The sequence below is a fragment of the Mustela nigripes genome, chromosome 1, assembly GCF_022355385.1.
Source record: "Mustela nigripes isolate SB6536 chromosome 1, MUSNIG.SB6536, whole genome shotgun sequence".
Lineage (NCBI taxonomy): Eukaryota > Metazoa > Chordata > Mammalia > Carnivora > Mustelidae > Mustela > Mustela nigripes.
The window spans coordinates 263,414,573-263,429,583 of record NC_081557.1 but is presented as its reverse complement, the minus strand read 5'-3'; the positions used below and the strand labels follow the sequence as shown (position 1 = coordinate 263,429,583).

General features: G+C 47.1%; 1 protein-coding gene across 1 annotated transcript in view; it reads left to right on the top strand.

Annotated features, from left to right (window-relative positions):
• The first annotated feature begins 2,511 nt into the window (after positions 1-2,511).
• LOC132002909 (cuticle collagen 1-like) overlaps positions 2,512-15,011 on the top strand; it is a 13,793-nt gene continuing 1,293 nt past the window's right edge. Inside the window, exons 1-3 of the mRNA XM_059378220.1 lie at positions 2,512-2,724; positions 6,654-6,719; positions 13,448-13,528. Coding sequence (XP_059234203.1) covers positions 6,663-6,719; positions 13,448-13,528 — 138 coding nt within the window. The 5' untranslated portion in view covers positions 2,512-2,724; positions 6,654-6,662. The remainder of the gene's footprint in view (positions 2,725-6,653; positions 6,720-13,447; positions 13,529-15,011) is intronic.

The following is a 15,011-nucleotide window of genomic DNA, read 5'->3' as shown; positions in this document are numbered from 1 at the left end:
CTGTCTACCCCATGATAACACCTTAGATATATAAAGATAACCTCACAGCCTCCAGTTTCTCTAAGCAAACATTCCCAAGCCCTTCACCATCCTCTTTATGACATGGCTCAGTTTCTTATCATATCCCAGGGGTCTTTTCCAAATATACTCTAGTTTTTATAAGGTTCCCACTCTTGATGGTGGGTTTCAGAAGGTCCACGTAATGCCGCAGATGTGATCTAGAAAATGACAAAGAGGAAATGATCACCTCCTACAACCTAGACCCTACATCTATTAATATGATCTGGGGCTAAAATTGTCTTTTGGGGCAACCACTAAGTCCTTTCATGCATTTCTGAAAATGTGTTTGGTGTCTTCTGTCCCTGCGCCCTTGGACTGAAGAACCGGACCTAACATTTACCTCTGTTATCACGTATCCGATCAGACTCCATCTCATCTCCTCTCACACTCAGAGACGGGTTTCATCCAGATTCTATCATTCAATGTATTTGAGTTCAGGAGCCCAATATATGGTCTTAGTTTTCTCTGTTCAATCATCAACCCATTCAACAAATAATATTTTTTAAAGATTTTATTTATTTATTTGATAGAGATCAGTAGGCAGAGAGGCAGGCAGAGAGAGAGGGGGAAGCAGGCTCCTTGCTTGCGGAGCAGAGAGCCCGATGTGGGGCTCGATCCCAGGACCCTGAGACCATGACCTGAGCCGAAGGCAGAGGCTTAACCCACTGAGCCACCCAGGCGCCCCTCGACAAATCATTTTTTAAAATCTACTTGGTACTCGTCCCTAGGGAAACAGAAGCAGCAAGACATCCCACACCTCCGTCCTCATGGGATTTCGTGGCTTCGAGAGGCGGTATTTGCTCTACGTGGGAGGGTGGGGTTAAACACAACAAGGCATAGTTGAATGTATAGCAGGTACCTGAAAGGCTATGCATTATAGTCTCATGATCAAAGTACTGAGGCAAATTAAGTACTCAGTAAAGCAAAGATTTACCTGGTTAATGAAGGCTACAGTCACATCCACCTTGAAGGCTGATTCAAGGAAGGAAAAGCCTCCCCAGCACTTCCCAGCCCTGACTCCACCTTCAAGTCATCTAGAAACCTTTAAAAATCACTCCAAATCTTATCCCAGACCGACTGAATGGAAAATTGGGGTTGGGGAAGGAACCAGGACATCAGTATTTTAAAAGTGCCCAGAGGTTCTCACGTGCATCCAGATTTGAGCGCCGTTGCTCTGCATGGCTCTCGGAAGCCGGCTGTGTGCTCTTCTGGTCGCCGCAGAGGCTGGCTTAGCTAGCAGACCCCATGAGCAGCTCTGGGTGAAGATGGTCTCCCACCGTGGGTGTGGGTCCAGGGTCAGGAGCAGCTGGTGTGGGACCCCCTGACTGAAGCTGCCTGTTGCAGCTTGACGGTGTGTTAGAATGTGCTGGAAAGTCTGCTAAAGTAAGACTGGGCATAAGCTTCCTCGGCTTCCTCTGCTAGCAGTCAAAGTACTTCTCATATGTACTTGTGCAAGATACAAGTTTGCACTCTAGAAAATTCTGTTCTATGAACTTCCTTGGCAGGATTTATATGTGTACATGTTCTGGTACATTTTTTAAAAAAAATCTACTTACTTATTTGAGAGAGAGAGAGAGAGTGTGCACATAGGGAGAGAGAAAGGAAGAAACAGACTCCCCGGGGCGCCTGGGTGGCTCAGTGGGTTAAGCCGCTGCCTTCAGCTCAGGTCATGATCTCAGGGTCCTGGGATCGAGTCCAGCATCGGGCTCTCTGCTCAGCAAGGAGCCTGCTTCCCTCTCTCTCTCTCTGCCTGCCTCTCCATCTACTTGTGATTTCTCTCTGTCAAATAAATAAATAAAATCTTTAATAAATAAATAAATAAATAAATAAATAAATAAATAAATAAAAGAAACAGACTCCCCACCAAGTGGGGATCCTGAAGATGCGGGGTGTAATACGGGACTCAACCCCAGGATCCTGGGGATCATGACCTGAATTGAAGGCAGAGGCTTAACTGAATGAGCCACCCAGGCACCCCACGTTCTGGTGCATTTCTATGTCTCCACCAAACATAACATTTTGTGTTTTCCTGGCATTTGTTCGAAGCAACGTAGGACAGGAGAAGCAAGTATTGTTTACGTCCTGAGCTGGAAGAATTTTTATAACGAAGACTGAGCAGATTTTAGATCTCTGAATAACAAAATAATGTCTGAGATAAAAGCCAGCACAGAAGATGTGATAGAACTGAATGAAGTTTGTTTAATTAGAATTTGATATCTGCCTTTTATTTTTCTCTGACAACAATTGTAAGTTTTTAACCAGTCGATTGAAAAAAAATAAAACTGACATGTACAAGATTTCAAATGCTAACCTGTCTACAGGGCTGGCTTTGTTTGTCGTAGGGGTTCACTGGTGGTTAGGAATTCACTGATCTGCGCACCATAGACCTGGCCCCAGCCAGCTCTGGGAGCTTCTATATAATTATGTGCCAAGAGGGGCAGTGTGGTTGGCTGCAAAGCCAGGGGTAAGCAATTCTCTCAAAACAAATCCGGAAAACAGACTGTGGCGCCCTGACATCATGTGCTGTAAAGTCTCTTACACAGAAAACACACAAAACCACAGAATTCTTTGCCAGGAGTGTTCCATGGGGTCAAGGGAACGCCTTGTAGGGGTTGCTTTCTGACAGAATCTTCGGCTTGTCTTAGAACACTCCAGTGGCAGCAGGTAAGTCTCGAGGGGTCTGGAGGGAAGTGTCTGTCCTCTAATCCGTGGACTTTTTCTGGATGTAGTGAACGCTCAGGCCTCACTTGGACCTGGAGCGATTCTGGGGGATTCTGGGGGACGTAGCAGATGCGGTGGTCGCTAGAGTAAGAGCAGCGTGTTTGTGTCTGAGAGTGGGCAGCCAGACCCAGCAGAGCAGGAAAAGACTTTTGGAATTTGTGTATTTTAAATCCCTTACTTCAAAACTTGTTTTTTAGTGAGCTCTATAAGGTACATAGTATATATGTCATGGAACATGCCTAAAACTGATAAACGATTAAGTTATAAATTTCGTTTACAGTATGGATATGTGGTACGGGCTCAAAGGGTTTCGTGGATTACACGTGTGGTGGAAACAAACAAACAAACAAACAAACAGTCAGGGACCTGAGGTGAGCTGCTCTGTTGACGAGGCCTCCTGGGCTTCCAGTTCTTTCTCCCTCCTGCTCTGCCCTTGCCATTTTGCTGGAGGGAAAAGGCAGACCCAGAAGCAGCAAAGTGTGTGGCTAAGAAAGACTTTTCCTTACATGTCTTGCTGCGTCCAGCTCAGAATGACGAGGCAGTAGCCCTACGGTGCGTTTCTGCCTCTGCCGGACGCTGCAGGAGCGCTCCGTTTAACAGCAGAAGAAAACAGACCAGTCCCACACCTGCAGACCGGTCTGACCATTTAGGAGCCAAAAAGGACATTGTGCTCAGGTTGTTTACGGTAGCTTTTCTTTTCATTGTTTGTTTTTTTAAGATTTTACTCATTTCTGTATTTGAGAGTGAGCATGGAAGAGAGCGAGCGAGCCCGAGACAGGGAGGGTCGGGGGACGCGGCGACTCCGCGCGGAGCAGGCGGCCCGGGACCGCACCGGGGGCTCCGTCCAGACTCTCAGGGACCATGACCTGAGCCGAAGGCCGAGTCTCAACCAACGGAGCCATCCAGGCGCCCTACTGTAGCTTGTCTAAAGTTGTTCCAGCCAAGCTTTTTTAAAAAACTATCGGAGGAAGGCCGGGTGGTTTAAATGGTTAAGCTGCTGCCTTCAGCTCATGCATGATCCCCGGGGCCTGGGATCAAGCCCTGCATCGGGTTCCCAGTTAGCAGGGAGCCTGCTGCTCCCTCTCTCCCTGTCTCTCCCCTGCCTGTGCTCTCTCTGTCTCTTTCTTTCAAACGAACAAATAAAATCTTTTAATAAAAACAAACTATTAACAGAACAGGTCATTTAAACACATGCCAGTTACTTATTTAAAAGTTTACTGTTTAATGGTTCTTAAAACCCATTTTGTAGCATGTTTACAAAGAGCCAACGAGACCGCCTCATTTGTAATGAGAGTTTAGTAAGGGTTTGTTTTGTTATTATTTCATTTGTTATTATTTACTCTTTTTTAAAAAATTTATTATCATGACATAGCTCCTCACTTGGCCTAACTTTCCTGAGATGGTTCTCTAGACTTCTGGAAGGTTTTTGGGAGAAATCTCTAGATTTCTGGTCGTTCTTTAGATGTAGGGACCCTGGGAATGTATTTACCTCTATTCTCTCTCCAGGCGAGACTGGTTTCAATTCTCATTGTCCCCGACCCAATGTGGGGGCTTCCTTGTCCCCGAGACAGACCATTCTTACTGAGCAGGTCCCTTGCAACGTGCTCGTACCAGCAAGGTTGGTTTTCCTGACTCAGAAGGGACCCGAGGAACTGGCAGACCCGCTAAGCCTTCAGTATCAAAGATGCTATCTTTCATGTCTATGTCCTGCCGCCTTGCACAGCGCTCAGTCAATGTTTATGGAATTGAATTGATAGGAGAAGCAGTGTTAATGCAAAGGAATGGTTCTGTGAAGGCGGAATGTCAGACAATATCCTTGGGAGGGGTGGAGGGGTCACCTTTGGGGGTCCATATCGCTCAGCCAGTACAACAGAGTGGTAGCTTCATCTGTCTCCAGAGAGTCTGTCCAGCTGCCTCTCCTCAATTCAGGTGACTGAGTGGGGAGTGGGGAGTGGCCCCCCAGGGGCAGTGCTGGTCAGGAGGGTGGCGGAGGACGACACCAGGCCTCATCGGAAAACGAAAACCAAAGTAGTCGTTGTCATAGTTCATGACAGAACATCGGCTCGCAGGGGCAGAGCTGCCCCAACCCCTGGGACTGCACCACACACAGAACCAAGGGGCCCGAGGAGCAACCTGGCGGCCCGTGTCACAGCCTGGCTCCTCCAGCACAGTGCCAGGAGCTGGCTGGATTCAACAGCAGTCGTCCCTGTCTCGCGGGTCTGAAGGCTGGTGCCACCACGGTTGGGTGCTGGGGGAGCTCCTCCCGGGTTGCAGGCGGCCGCCTTCATGCTGTATCTGCCCACGGCAGAGGGAGAGAGTGGGAGCGAGAGCAGGCGGTCTCTCCAGTCTCCTCTGATAAGGCTCATCTGACCGCGAGGACCCGCCCACACCACCTCATCCCGACTTCATTCTCTCCCGGAGGCCCGTCTCCCAATATTAGCACCTGCAGGCAGATGAATTGGGGGGAGCAGAATACAGTCCACAGCAGCCTAAGAACTTGCGCTGGAACCGTGATGGTCATTTCATAGCAAGGACTTGGGGCAAATTATTCAGCTGCACTGTGCCTCAGTGTCCCCACCTGCCAAATAGGAGTAGAAATACTCCCTCCATCAGGGCGCTGCTATGAGGCGCGAACCAATGCAGTTAAAGGAGTTGGCAAGTGTGAGACACAGCGGGGGTTATTTTTATTATTGGCTATTGTTCCCTGGGGAAGTCGGGGCCACTAGACACTTGATTTTTTTTTTCTTATATTTTATTTATTTATTTGAGAGAGAGCGCACAAGCAGGTGGAAGGAGCAGAGGGAGAGGGAGCAGCAGACTCCCCACCGAGCAGGGAGCCCGACGCGGGGCTCCATCCCGGGACCCTGAGATCACGACCTGACTGAAGGCAGAGGCTTAACCAACCAAGTGCCCCCAAACAGACATTCGATTAGGTGGAAGGCAAGCTCAGCCCTGGACTCACAACAAGCACCCACTTTAGCTAGGACGACATTTACCGGTGGCCTCAAAGTTGGCAGCAAATGACCTGGAAACAGGAGCTTCCAGCACTGGGGCAAGAAGCACTGGTGCCTCCACCTGTCCGCTCTGTTCTACCCACTCCCCGGGGCACAGCACTTGGCTTCCTCTGCCTCCACTGGACCTACCCGCTCCCCACTACTGCCCACCAACCCCCCAACTGCTGCCTTTTCTTAGCATCTCTCTTTGTCTCTCACTTTTTCCCTTCTCATGGTTTTGCTTTTGTATAAAGCAAATTTTTTTGGCTTTTTGGGGGGGAGCAATTTTTTTTTTTTTTTTTTTTTTGGTAAAAAAAATTGTCTTCCCACCTAGACAATTGCGCAAGGGTCTGTTCAGGACGGTGTACTTGCCGGCTGTAGGCAGTTTGTGGATTCTCTCCGCAAACATTTAATGAGCAGCCGCTGTGAGCAAGGAGTAAGGCAGCAAGCAGTGCGGGCAGAAACGCCTTCCTCGGACTTCGTCTCTCCAACAGACTACGAGTTCCTGACGCCAGGCCTTCCCTGTATGGGCCTGGTGCCCGGCTCAGAGCGTGGCAGCAACAGTAACAGCTAGACCGGAGGTGCCTTTGTGTCCTACGCACTATTTTAATGACCTCATTCAAATGTCCTAACCACTCACGGAATAGCTCTCACCGTTACCCCCACTTTATAGGTGAGGACGATGAGGTACGAAGAGGCTAGAGCACGTGCCTGAGTCGCACAGCGAGCAAGGGTCAACGTCAGGGCTTCAGACTCAGCCAGGGCTCTACTGCTTGCACGGTACACAGTCGGTGCTCAATAAAGACGGACGAGACAGCATCGATGCATGTACATGCCCATGTTTATCTGCAGGAATAAAAATTTCTCTCATGCTTTCAGCACCTCAGCATGTCCCGGTGTGTGCGTCTTCTGGTCTTTCTCCACGGAGCTCTCGCACTTCTGGCGGTGAGTAACCACCGGGGTTTTCCCAATTCTGCCCTTGCTGGGCTTCGAGATTTACCAGCAGGAACCCCGAGGCCCGCACCACTTGGTCTTCGTGGCATCCAGATTCGGATACTCTAGAGACAAGGTTAACCGTGTCACTTGTCCCCCCCGACCCCGCCTTCTTACGCCCTTTTACACTGATGAGAGAAAAAGACTCTCCAAACTTCTGATAGGCAAGGGAAGCCATTTTGCTTTACTCCACTTTTAATTTAATTTAATTTAATTTTATTTTATTTTATTTATGTATTTGAGAGAGCGAGCAAGCGAGAGAGAGAGAGAGCACGAGCAGCAGGGGGCTGCAGAGGGAGAGGGAGATGGATTCTCTGCTGAGCGGGGAGCCAAGGGCAACCATTTTAGATTCCTAAGACGACGTGACTGTAATCCCTGTGCACACCGACACCGGACAGCCGGACAGCCGGACAGCCGGACAGCCGGCCCGTCCCGCACGCGCCATGCACCTGCTTTGCGAATGAGTAGCCTACAGGAGAGCATCTCGTCCTCGAGAGCTTGGTCAGTGCTCCTGCTCTCACATGCCTTTTATGATAAAACTCGGGATTCCTGCCTATATGCGAATGTAATCTCTTGAGCTTTTACAAGCTGTGAACAAAGTATATGACCCGGTAAACTGTGGAACATTTTCTTCCCCGAGAAGGCCGTGTTTCTCAGACATGAATAAAACTCTCTTCCTTACGTTTTGAGGTTCTAAAGAGGTTTCTTCACTTTGCTCTGACAATATCCGCTCCCTCTTTCAAGAAAGGATCTACATTCATTTTTGGTAAAATGAGGGTGCTGAAACAACTTAGGAATTAGTGAATTTTCAGAAATGTTGGACTTACTTCCTCTTAAGGTGCGGAGAGAGAGGGACTCTCAATTAGATAAGGGGGAAGGCCCTTCTGCTCAAGAAGGTCTCTACAATACTTTCCACCTAGGACAATATTAGTTTTTCTTTCTTTCTTCTTTTTTTTTTTTTTAAGATTTTATTTATTTATTTGACAGATCACAAGTAGGCAGAGAGGCAGGCAGAGAGAGAGGGGGAAGCAGGCCCCCTGCTGAGCAGAGAGCTCAATTTGGGGCTCGATCCCAGGACCCTGGGATCACGACCTGAGCCAAAGGCAGAGGCTTTAACCCACTGAGCCACCCAGACGCCCCTATATGGACTTTTCTATCAAGATAAAACCAGAAGAACACTGGCCTGCCTTAGCAATTACCAAGACTAGGTCACTACTCTTCCTACCTGAAAAAGATACAACAAATTAATATTCTTTGTTTTTCTATTTTTAAAATAATGTTCATGATATTCACTACAGAATTATTTATAATGGCAAAAAACAATCCAAATATGCACCAATGGGAAATCTTAATACAGTTTGGTTCAAGTGTACAGTGGTTTCCTGCACTAGATACTGCCAGGACAGCAGTCTGCGATGTATTGCCAGATGAGAACAGTGGAAAAGCAGTATCTACCGTGGGATCTCATGTGCGTGGAAACACACACACACGCTATGTTCTCGAGCACAGATACAGAAGCAGATGGAAGTGATCTGTAGCAAAATGTTAATAAGGACTGTGTCCGGACTGACGAGTAAGGACACTGAATGGTTTGAAATGTATAGCAGTACGTGTGTGTGTGTGTGTGTGTGTGTGAGTGTGTGTGTGTGTGAGTGTGTGTGTGTGTGAGTGTGTGTGTGTGTGTTTAGAGGCCTGGGAGAAGAGGCAAGAGGGGACTTACTTTCCCTGTATATCTTTCCCCTTCCCCGCATATCAGTATTTTAATTCATTTTTTTCCCTTAAAATCGATTTATGGAGGAACTAACTTTAATTTCTTTCAGATTCTATAGATGCTTTATTAAACAATTTAACTACATATATAAGTACGCGTGATCTAGATCTGTGTACGTGTGCATGTTTCCTGACCTACTAAAGGAGAGGAAGTTGGAGAGGGTTTCAAGTTAAAATCTTTCCAAATTAATTTTTCCTGCTTATAAATGTTCTACATGCTCACAGTAGAAAAGTCAGAAATAAAAAAGGACGAAGGACATAAAAACCACCCATCATACCACCGTACGGTGGGGCGCTTCCATCCAGACCTTCTCCTGTGCATTTGTTACCTCCCAGATTGGCGTGTTTCTTTAGAAAACAAGAAACAAAATCGGGATTTAAATTAACTTCTGATGCATCTCATTACAGTCTCTCTCCCAGAGAGCCTCCCACAGTGTCCTATGTCTGCAGTCATGTCACAGGTGTCACTGGATGATTTTACTTCATAACTTCGTACTGGTTAAAAGTTAAATAACCTATTTTTTAACACTACAGTCGTCCTCCCCTTGTCTGGGGGGCGGACACGTTCCAAGACCCCCCGTGGATGTCTGAATCTGCAAACAGCGCAGAACCCTCCATCTAGGGTCCCAATAAAAGAGACAACCGCAACAACTGATTGGACTGAAAGGGATGTGAATGTGGCCTCTCTGTCTCTCTCAAAACATCTCACTGCACATGATTCTCCTTGCTTCTGGTGATGACATGAGGTGATAAAACGTCCACACGATGAGATGAGGTGAGGTGAGTCACGTAGGGCTGACTGCTGAGCTCTGGGCATTCGTCAGAAGGGTGATCACCTGCTGCCCGGCCACGGCTGACCGCAGGTAACCGGAACTGTGGGAAGCAAGCTCTGACTACGGGGGAGGGCGTGGGGGGGACCTACTGTAATCGTATGTCATTATCAGGACGCGGAATCACCACACATTTTCATAGACACTTGCCATTCAAGAACAGCCTAGCCAAAACAAAGGGGACGATGGTATCCATGTCCTTGACGAATGTCTTTTCCTACAATCAAGAACACATTCCTAGCTGCTTCTCTTTATAATTTCAATAACAAACTGAACCCGCTTCTTGCTCGGCAGGTCTTGCAGTAGGGCGTGATGTCAGTTCTAATCCAAAGCCATAGCTGGAGGGCTGGGGAGGGCTCTGAGAACGAACACGTTAAAAGCTACGTGGTGCATCACAAGAACAAATTCCTTAAATTCTCATTGATTCACATGGTAAATTTAAATCGTCAGGCTCAAGAACCCATTCAAAGGCTGTCACCGCCAATTTGCAGTTTTTGCTTGAAGAACAGTGTAACCCAAGTAATGACTCTTCTCTGCTTTGAAACAAGCGTCCCGAGGGAGGAGACACATTGTGATTTGAGAAGACACAGCTTGTCGGAGCCACTTTTAATTCTGTTTCCTGCTCTCCACAGAGAAGGTAGCAACTTAATACCCTTTTAGGAATTCTAGGAGAGGATGCGTGAAAGAGAGTGAAGCTAAAAAAGAAAGGATTGAATTGGGGAGATTCCAGAAACAGGGGTAATTTCAGGCACCTGGCATTCTTCTCCCACTTGAGGGGAGCTTTATCTGTTCTCACACCCTGACTGAGCGACCCTGACTGAACGACCTTGACCACCTAACGGAAATTCAGGAGGAAAGCGGTCTCTGAATCCATTCAAGGCCATGATCATTATCTTTTCGCTGTTTGTAAAGTCAGAACATTGACATCTCCTCCAGCACCATGGGCTGCTTATTTTGGTTTTGTTTTCCAATCAGTTCTCTCTCACCAGCCATATTTGAAATGTTTCCCCCTTTTCTAGCATCCTATGGGACACTTTTCAAAGTTTCTAACATACACTGCTAGAGAGTGTCCCATTTTCCTGCTCTTCTGATTACATGTATGGATGTGACCTAATTGTCTACTAGCCTGGTCTAAAAATATGCTGAACTAATTTTCCGAGTCACATTTGCCAATACCAGATGAGCTACTCCTTTAAGTTATTTTAAAATACTTCAAAATATATGAAAATACATCATCCGGCGATCTTCACAACTGTTCAACAAACTACTGGATACTGCTACAGAATGGCAACAGACAGTAGGTGAATGCCAAGGTCAAGTGCTCAGCTGAGGCCAATTACGGAGTCAGACCAAAGTACTCCGAAGCACAAATTATCCAATTTTTATAGGTAAGAATATTTTTCTTGGTCTTCACCCAAATTTGTTCGTTCTTATATGGCCTGCACCTGGTCAAACACACCTCTGATGTTCTCAAGATAAAGATCTACTTGGAAAGCATCTGTGAGGGGAGTCCCAGGCTGTTCAGACACTAGACTGAAAACTAACTGTGGCTTTGCCACTTTGCCCGACAACAGTGGTTAAAACTAACTTGCGACTCAATGGCGGGAGCAGGGTTCAAATATTGAGGTATTATCTTTGGAATTGTGATTTTTGTAGTTTCCGAGCGAATCACTTTCCTAGGACGGCTGTAACGAATCACACAAAGTCGGTGACTTAAAGCAATAGAAATTCATTCTCCTGGAGGCCAAAGGTGAGGAATGAAGCCTTCAGCGGGGCTATGCTCCCTCCTAAGGCTTTAGGGGAAAATGCTTTCTTGCTTCTTTCCAGCTCCTGGTGGCTCGTAGGGTCCTTGGTTTGTGGCAACATAATTCCAGTCTCCACTTCCTTCTTCATACAACCTTCTCCCCTGTTTCTCTGTGTCTGAAAACCCTCTCATTGGATTAAATACAAGATGAACTCATCTGAAGATCCTCAACTTATTTATATGCGACCACCCTATTTCCCAATAAGATCACATTCCCAGATACTGAGGGTTAGAACTGGGCTGTCGTTTTAGGGAACACAATCCAACCAGCTATAGTGACCAACACATTGCGGGCATTACACCCACACTTCTCGTGTATCATAATGTGCTTCCTCAGAGGACCTGCTGGGGGGCCAGGGGTGGGCCACCCCACGAGATGAACATGGGTCATCTTCTAAGTCTATCAGTTTTCTAGATTTTTTTTTTGAGAAAAATTTAACTGACAATTTAAAACATGTTAACATTACAATAAATCTACTGTGGTATAAATACACAATTCACATGAATTTTTAAGATGAAATGTGTGAATCCAGCACATTTTTGAGCCAGGCAATATCTTTCTTGCTAGGCCTCTGGAGGAATGGCATTCGCTCTTTTGCTGATGGGGAAGGTCGGAGCAAAGGTTTGGGCTCTACCATCACAGTTTCCATTGTGTGCCTATTCCTTACAGACATCCCTAGGAGTCTCTAATATATCATTTGTTTTTGTCAAGGTAGAAATTTCAGTAGTGGAAGCTGTAGGCTGCTTTATGCAAACAAATTACTGACCTAGTAAGTCCGTCTGCATGGTCACCACCTTGACCATCCGGGCTCTGCAACATCGTTCTCTGGCTCTCATCCATTCTGGGGCAGGTGTGATCAAACACAAGGTCGTGTGTGATATTTAGAATTTGTACAAGTGATTTATTCAACATATATTTGTTGATCCATGGTATGGGGATATAAGAATGATCAAGAAGAAAACCCCACAGACAGTTCTTCCTCTTTCCAAGCAGATGACAGGCAGAGATAGAGGCACGTGTCTCCTCTCTGTATCTAGACGTAATGGCAAATATGAGCATACCTGCCCCCACTGCCCATTTATCTGACCGGGATAGTCATTGCTAGATGATCTTGGTGCTTTTTCCTGCTGAGCCCTTGGGTCAGTCTGCTCTGAATGCTGTAACAAAATACCATAGTACTGGTGGTTTAACAAACAAGGATTTATTTCTCATAGTTCTGGAGGCGGGGAAGTCCAAGAACAAGGTGCCGCCAGTGTGTTCCTGGTGAGGGACCTCTTCATGAGTTGCAGAGGAACAGCTCCTTGTTGGGTCCTCACATGGCAAAGAGAGAGAGAGAAAGAGAGGAAGCAGGCTCCTGTGTGTCTCTTCTTATAAGGGCATAAGCTGCGTTCACGAGGGCACTGCCCTCATGACCTAAGTACGTTCCAAAGGCCCTACTTCCAAGTACCATCACACTAGGGATGAGGGATTCAATATACGAATCTTAGGGGGACACAAATACTCAGTTCATAGCAGTCCAGTTATCTAACAAAGGACATCTGTGCTTCCTGTGTACCTTCTTTTTGGGTTTGTATCAGAAACGAGAGCACATTGTTTTAATCACCGACTTCAATAATGGTACAGTCGGAGCCATGCTTTTTATTGGTTTTTTTCATGAGATATTTTCAGCATCGTTATCCACTTAAATCCATCCAAGGGGCTGAAGACATTTTCAATATTATAAAATGTCACAAAAGGCCCCAGTTTGAAGATTTAAGTGGAAATCCCATTGAGTTCAAAAAAGGAAATTTTTGGCAATATACACACACAAGCCCGTCGAGGGGGGAGAAGAGAAAAATCAGGTCAAAACCTGGCTGGCTGCTCCTCGGGGCCTGGCTGTGTGCGCGCACGCGTGTGCTGGGAGGGGGTGGTCGAGGGTTTCGCACATGGGCTCCTAGACCACCTTGGACTGTCTCTGACATCCCAGAAGGGGAGGGGCCGGGGCAGGGAGGCTGAGGTCGGCTCTGGCGCAGAGCGGGGTGCGCAGACACAGCAAGAAGGGTGCGGACCCACGGCTGTGGTGAGGAGGAGGGATGGCCCTTGACTTGCCCCCAGGTCTGTCTGGGGTGTTCTCATTTTATCCAAGACATTGTATACCTGGGCAGAGCCACTAACTTACAGCAATGACTTTGAGTAGCTCTTCTCCGAGGGTAGAGCAGTACGGACCCATTTGGAAAGGAAGCCACAGGCTGAAAGGAAAAGGAGGTTCTAAGACAACTGCATTCTCCTTTTCTAGAAGGGGGTGCTTGGTCTGTCAGACGAGAGCAGTGACAGCAGTCCTGGACCCAGGAAAAGCTACTACATCCTCCAGATGCTGGTAAGTCAATGCAGCGTATTGCCTTTCCAAAAAAAAAAAAAAAAAAAAAAAAGGAATTCAGTTCCTTTGGATCAGGATTCGTCAAAGTGGCACTATGGACTTTGGGGCCGGGTAATTCCCTGTGTCGCGCTGTCCTGGGTCCTGTAGGATGTCTAGTAGCATTGCTGGCCTCTCCAGGCAGCGCCTCTACTCCCCACACGTGACAACCGACAAGGGCTCCAGATGTTGCCAAATCCCCTTGCGTGGCAAAATTGCTCCTGGTTTAAAACATTTGCTTTAGATCATTTGCAGGAGAAGTGTGTATTTGAAATGTAGAAACTTAACACAGTGGTAATGTTTGAGGGGCTCGTAAAACTTGAATGTGTCTGAATTCTTCAAACCTCTTGTGTATGGAACCTGAACAGAAATGTTTTGGATTCTGTGAGAACAGACTTTTTCCCCCCTATAAAATACATCTGTCATACTAGAAAAATTAGGTATTAGGCTAAATATAAAAGACATAAAGTTGAAACACTATCTAATACCATCCTAAAGGAAATCCTAAGACTAAAATAGCACCCACCACCAACAAAAATTAGTCATCTAGGCATAATGACTAGGATGTTTATAGGGTCTAATTCCTGCCTGAAACGTCTACTGGCTTCCTCAGCCAACAGACCTTGGGCTCAAGAACATTTTTTACTTACATCTGCATGGGGCGCATATCCTTTTAATTAAATTTTTTAATTTTTTCATTTGAGAGAGAATGAGAACGAGAAAGAGAGAGGCCTGGAGAGGGAGAGAGAAGCAGACTCCTCGCTGAGCAGGGAGCCAGATATGGGGCTCAATCCCAGGGCCCTGACATCAGGACCTGAGTCAAAGACAGACACTTAACCAACCGACCACCCAGCACCGCGGCACTTACTCGTTCTAACAGGCGTGCGAGCGTGACACTAAACAGGTCAACAGAGAGAAGGAGGTTGTGTACAAACATGTAGGCCAAGTGAAAGGACACTGAAGAGCCCTGGGGTCTGTGTAACGAAGCACCGCTGTGTCTAAAACATTTCTTGGTGGGAACTGTCCTGGTATCGAGGTACCTGCGCGCTCAACTGAGTCATGGCCCCAGGGTCTTGGGATGGAGCCTTGTATCGGCTCCCTGCTGGGCGTGGAGCCTGGTGGGATTCATTCTCTCTCTCTCTCTCTCTCTCCCCTCCCCCCCTCCCTGCAGCCCCACCCCCACTCGTGAGAGCGCACTCTCTCTCTCTCTCTCTCAAAAAAAAAAAAAGAAAAAGGAAAAGAAAATGTCCTAGCGGCGTGTCGCACTGATCATAAAGGAAAACAGTACAATGAAAGGGTAGAAAACATCTAGCCCGTCCTACCCATTGAGTCAAATCGCTGGCGTGGAAATCACGCAGGGGGTGGGAGGCGGCGATCCGGACAGTGCGGGGCTCTAAGCAGGACAGTGCGGGGCTCTAAGCAGGACAGTGCGGGGCTCTAAGCAGGA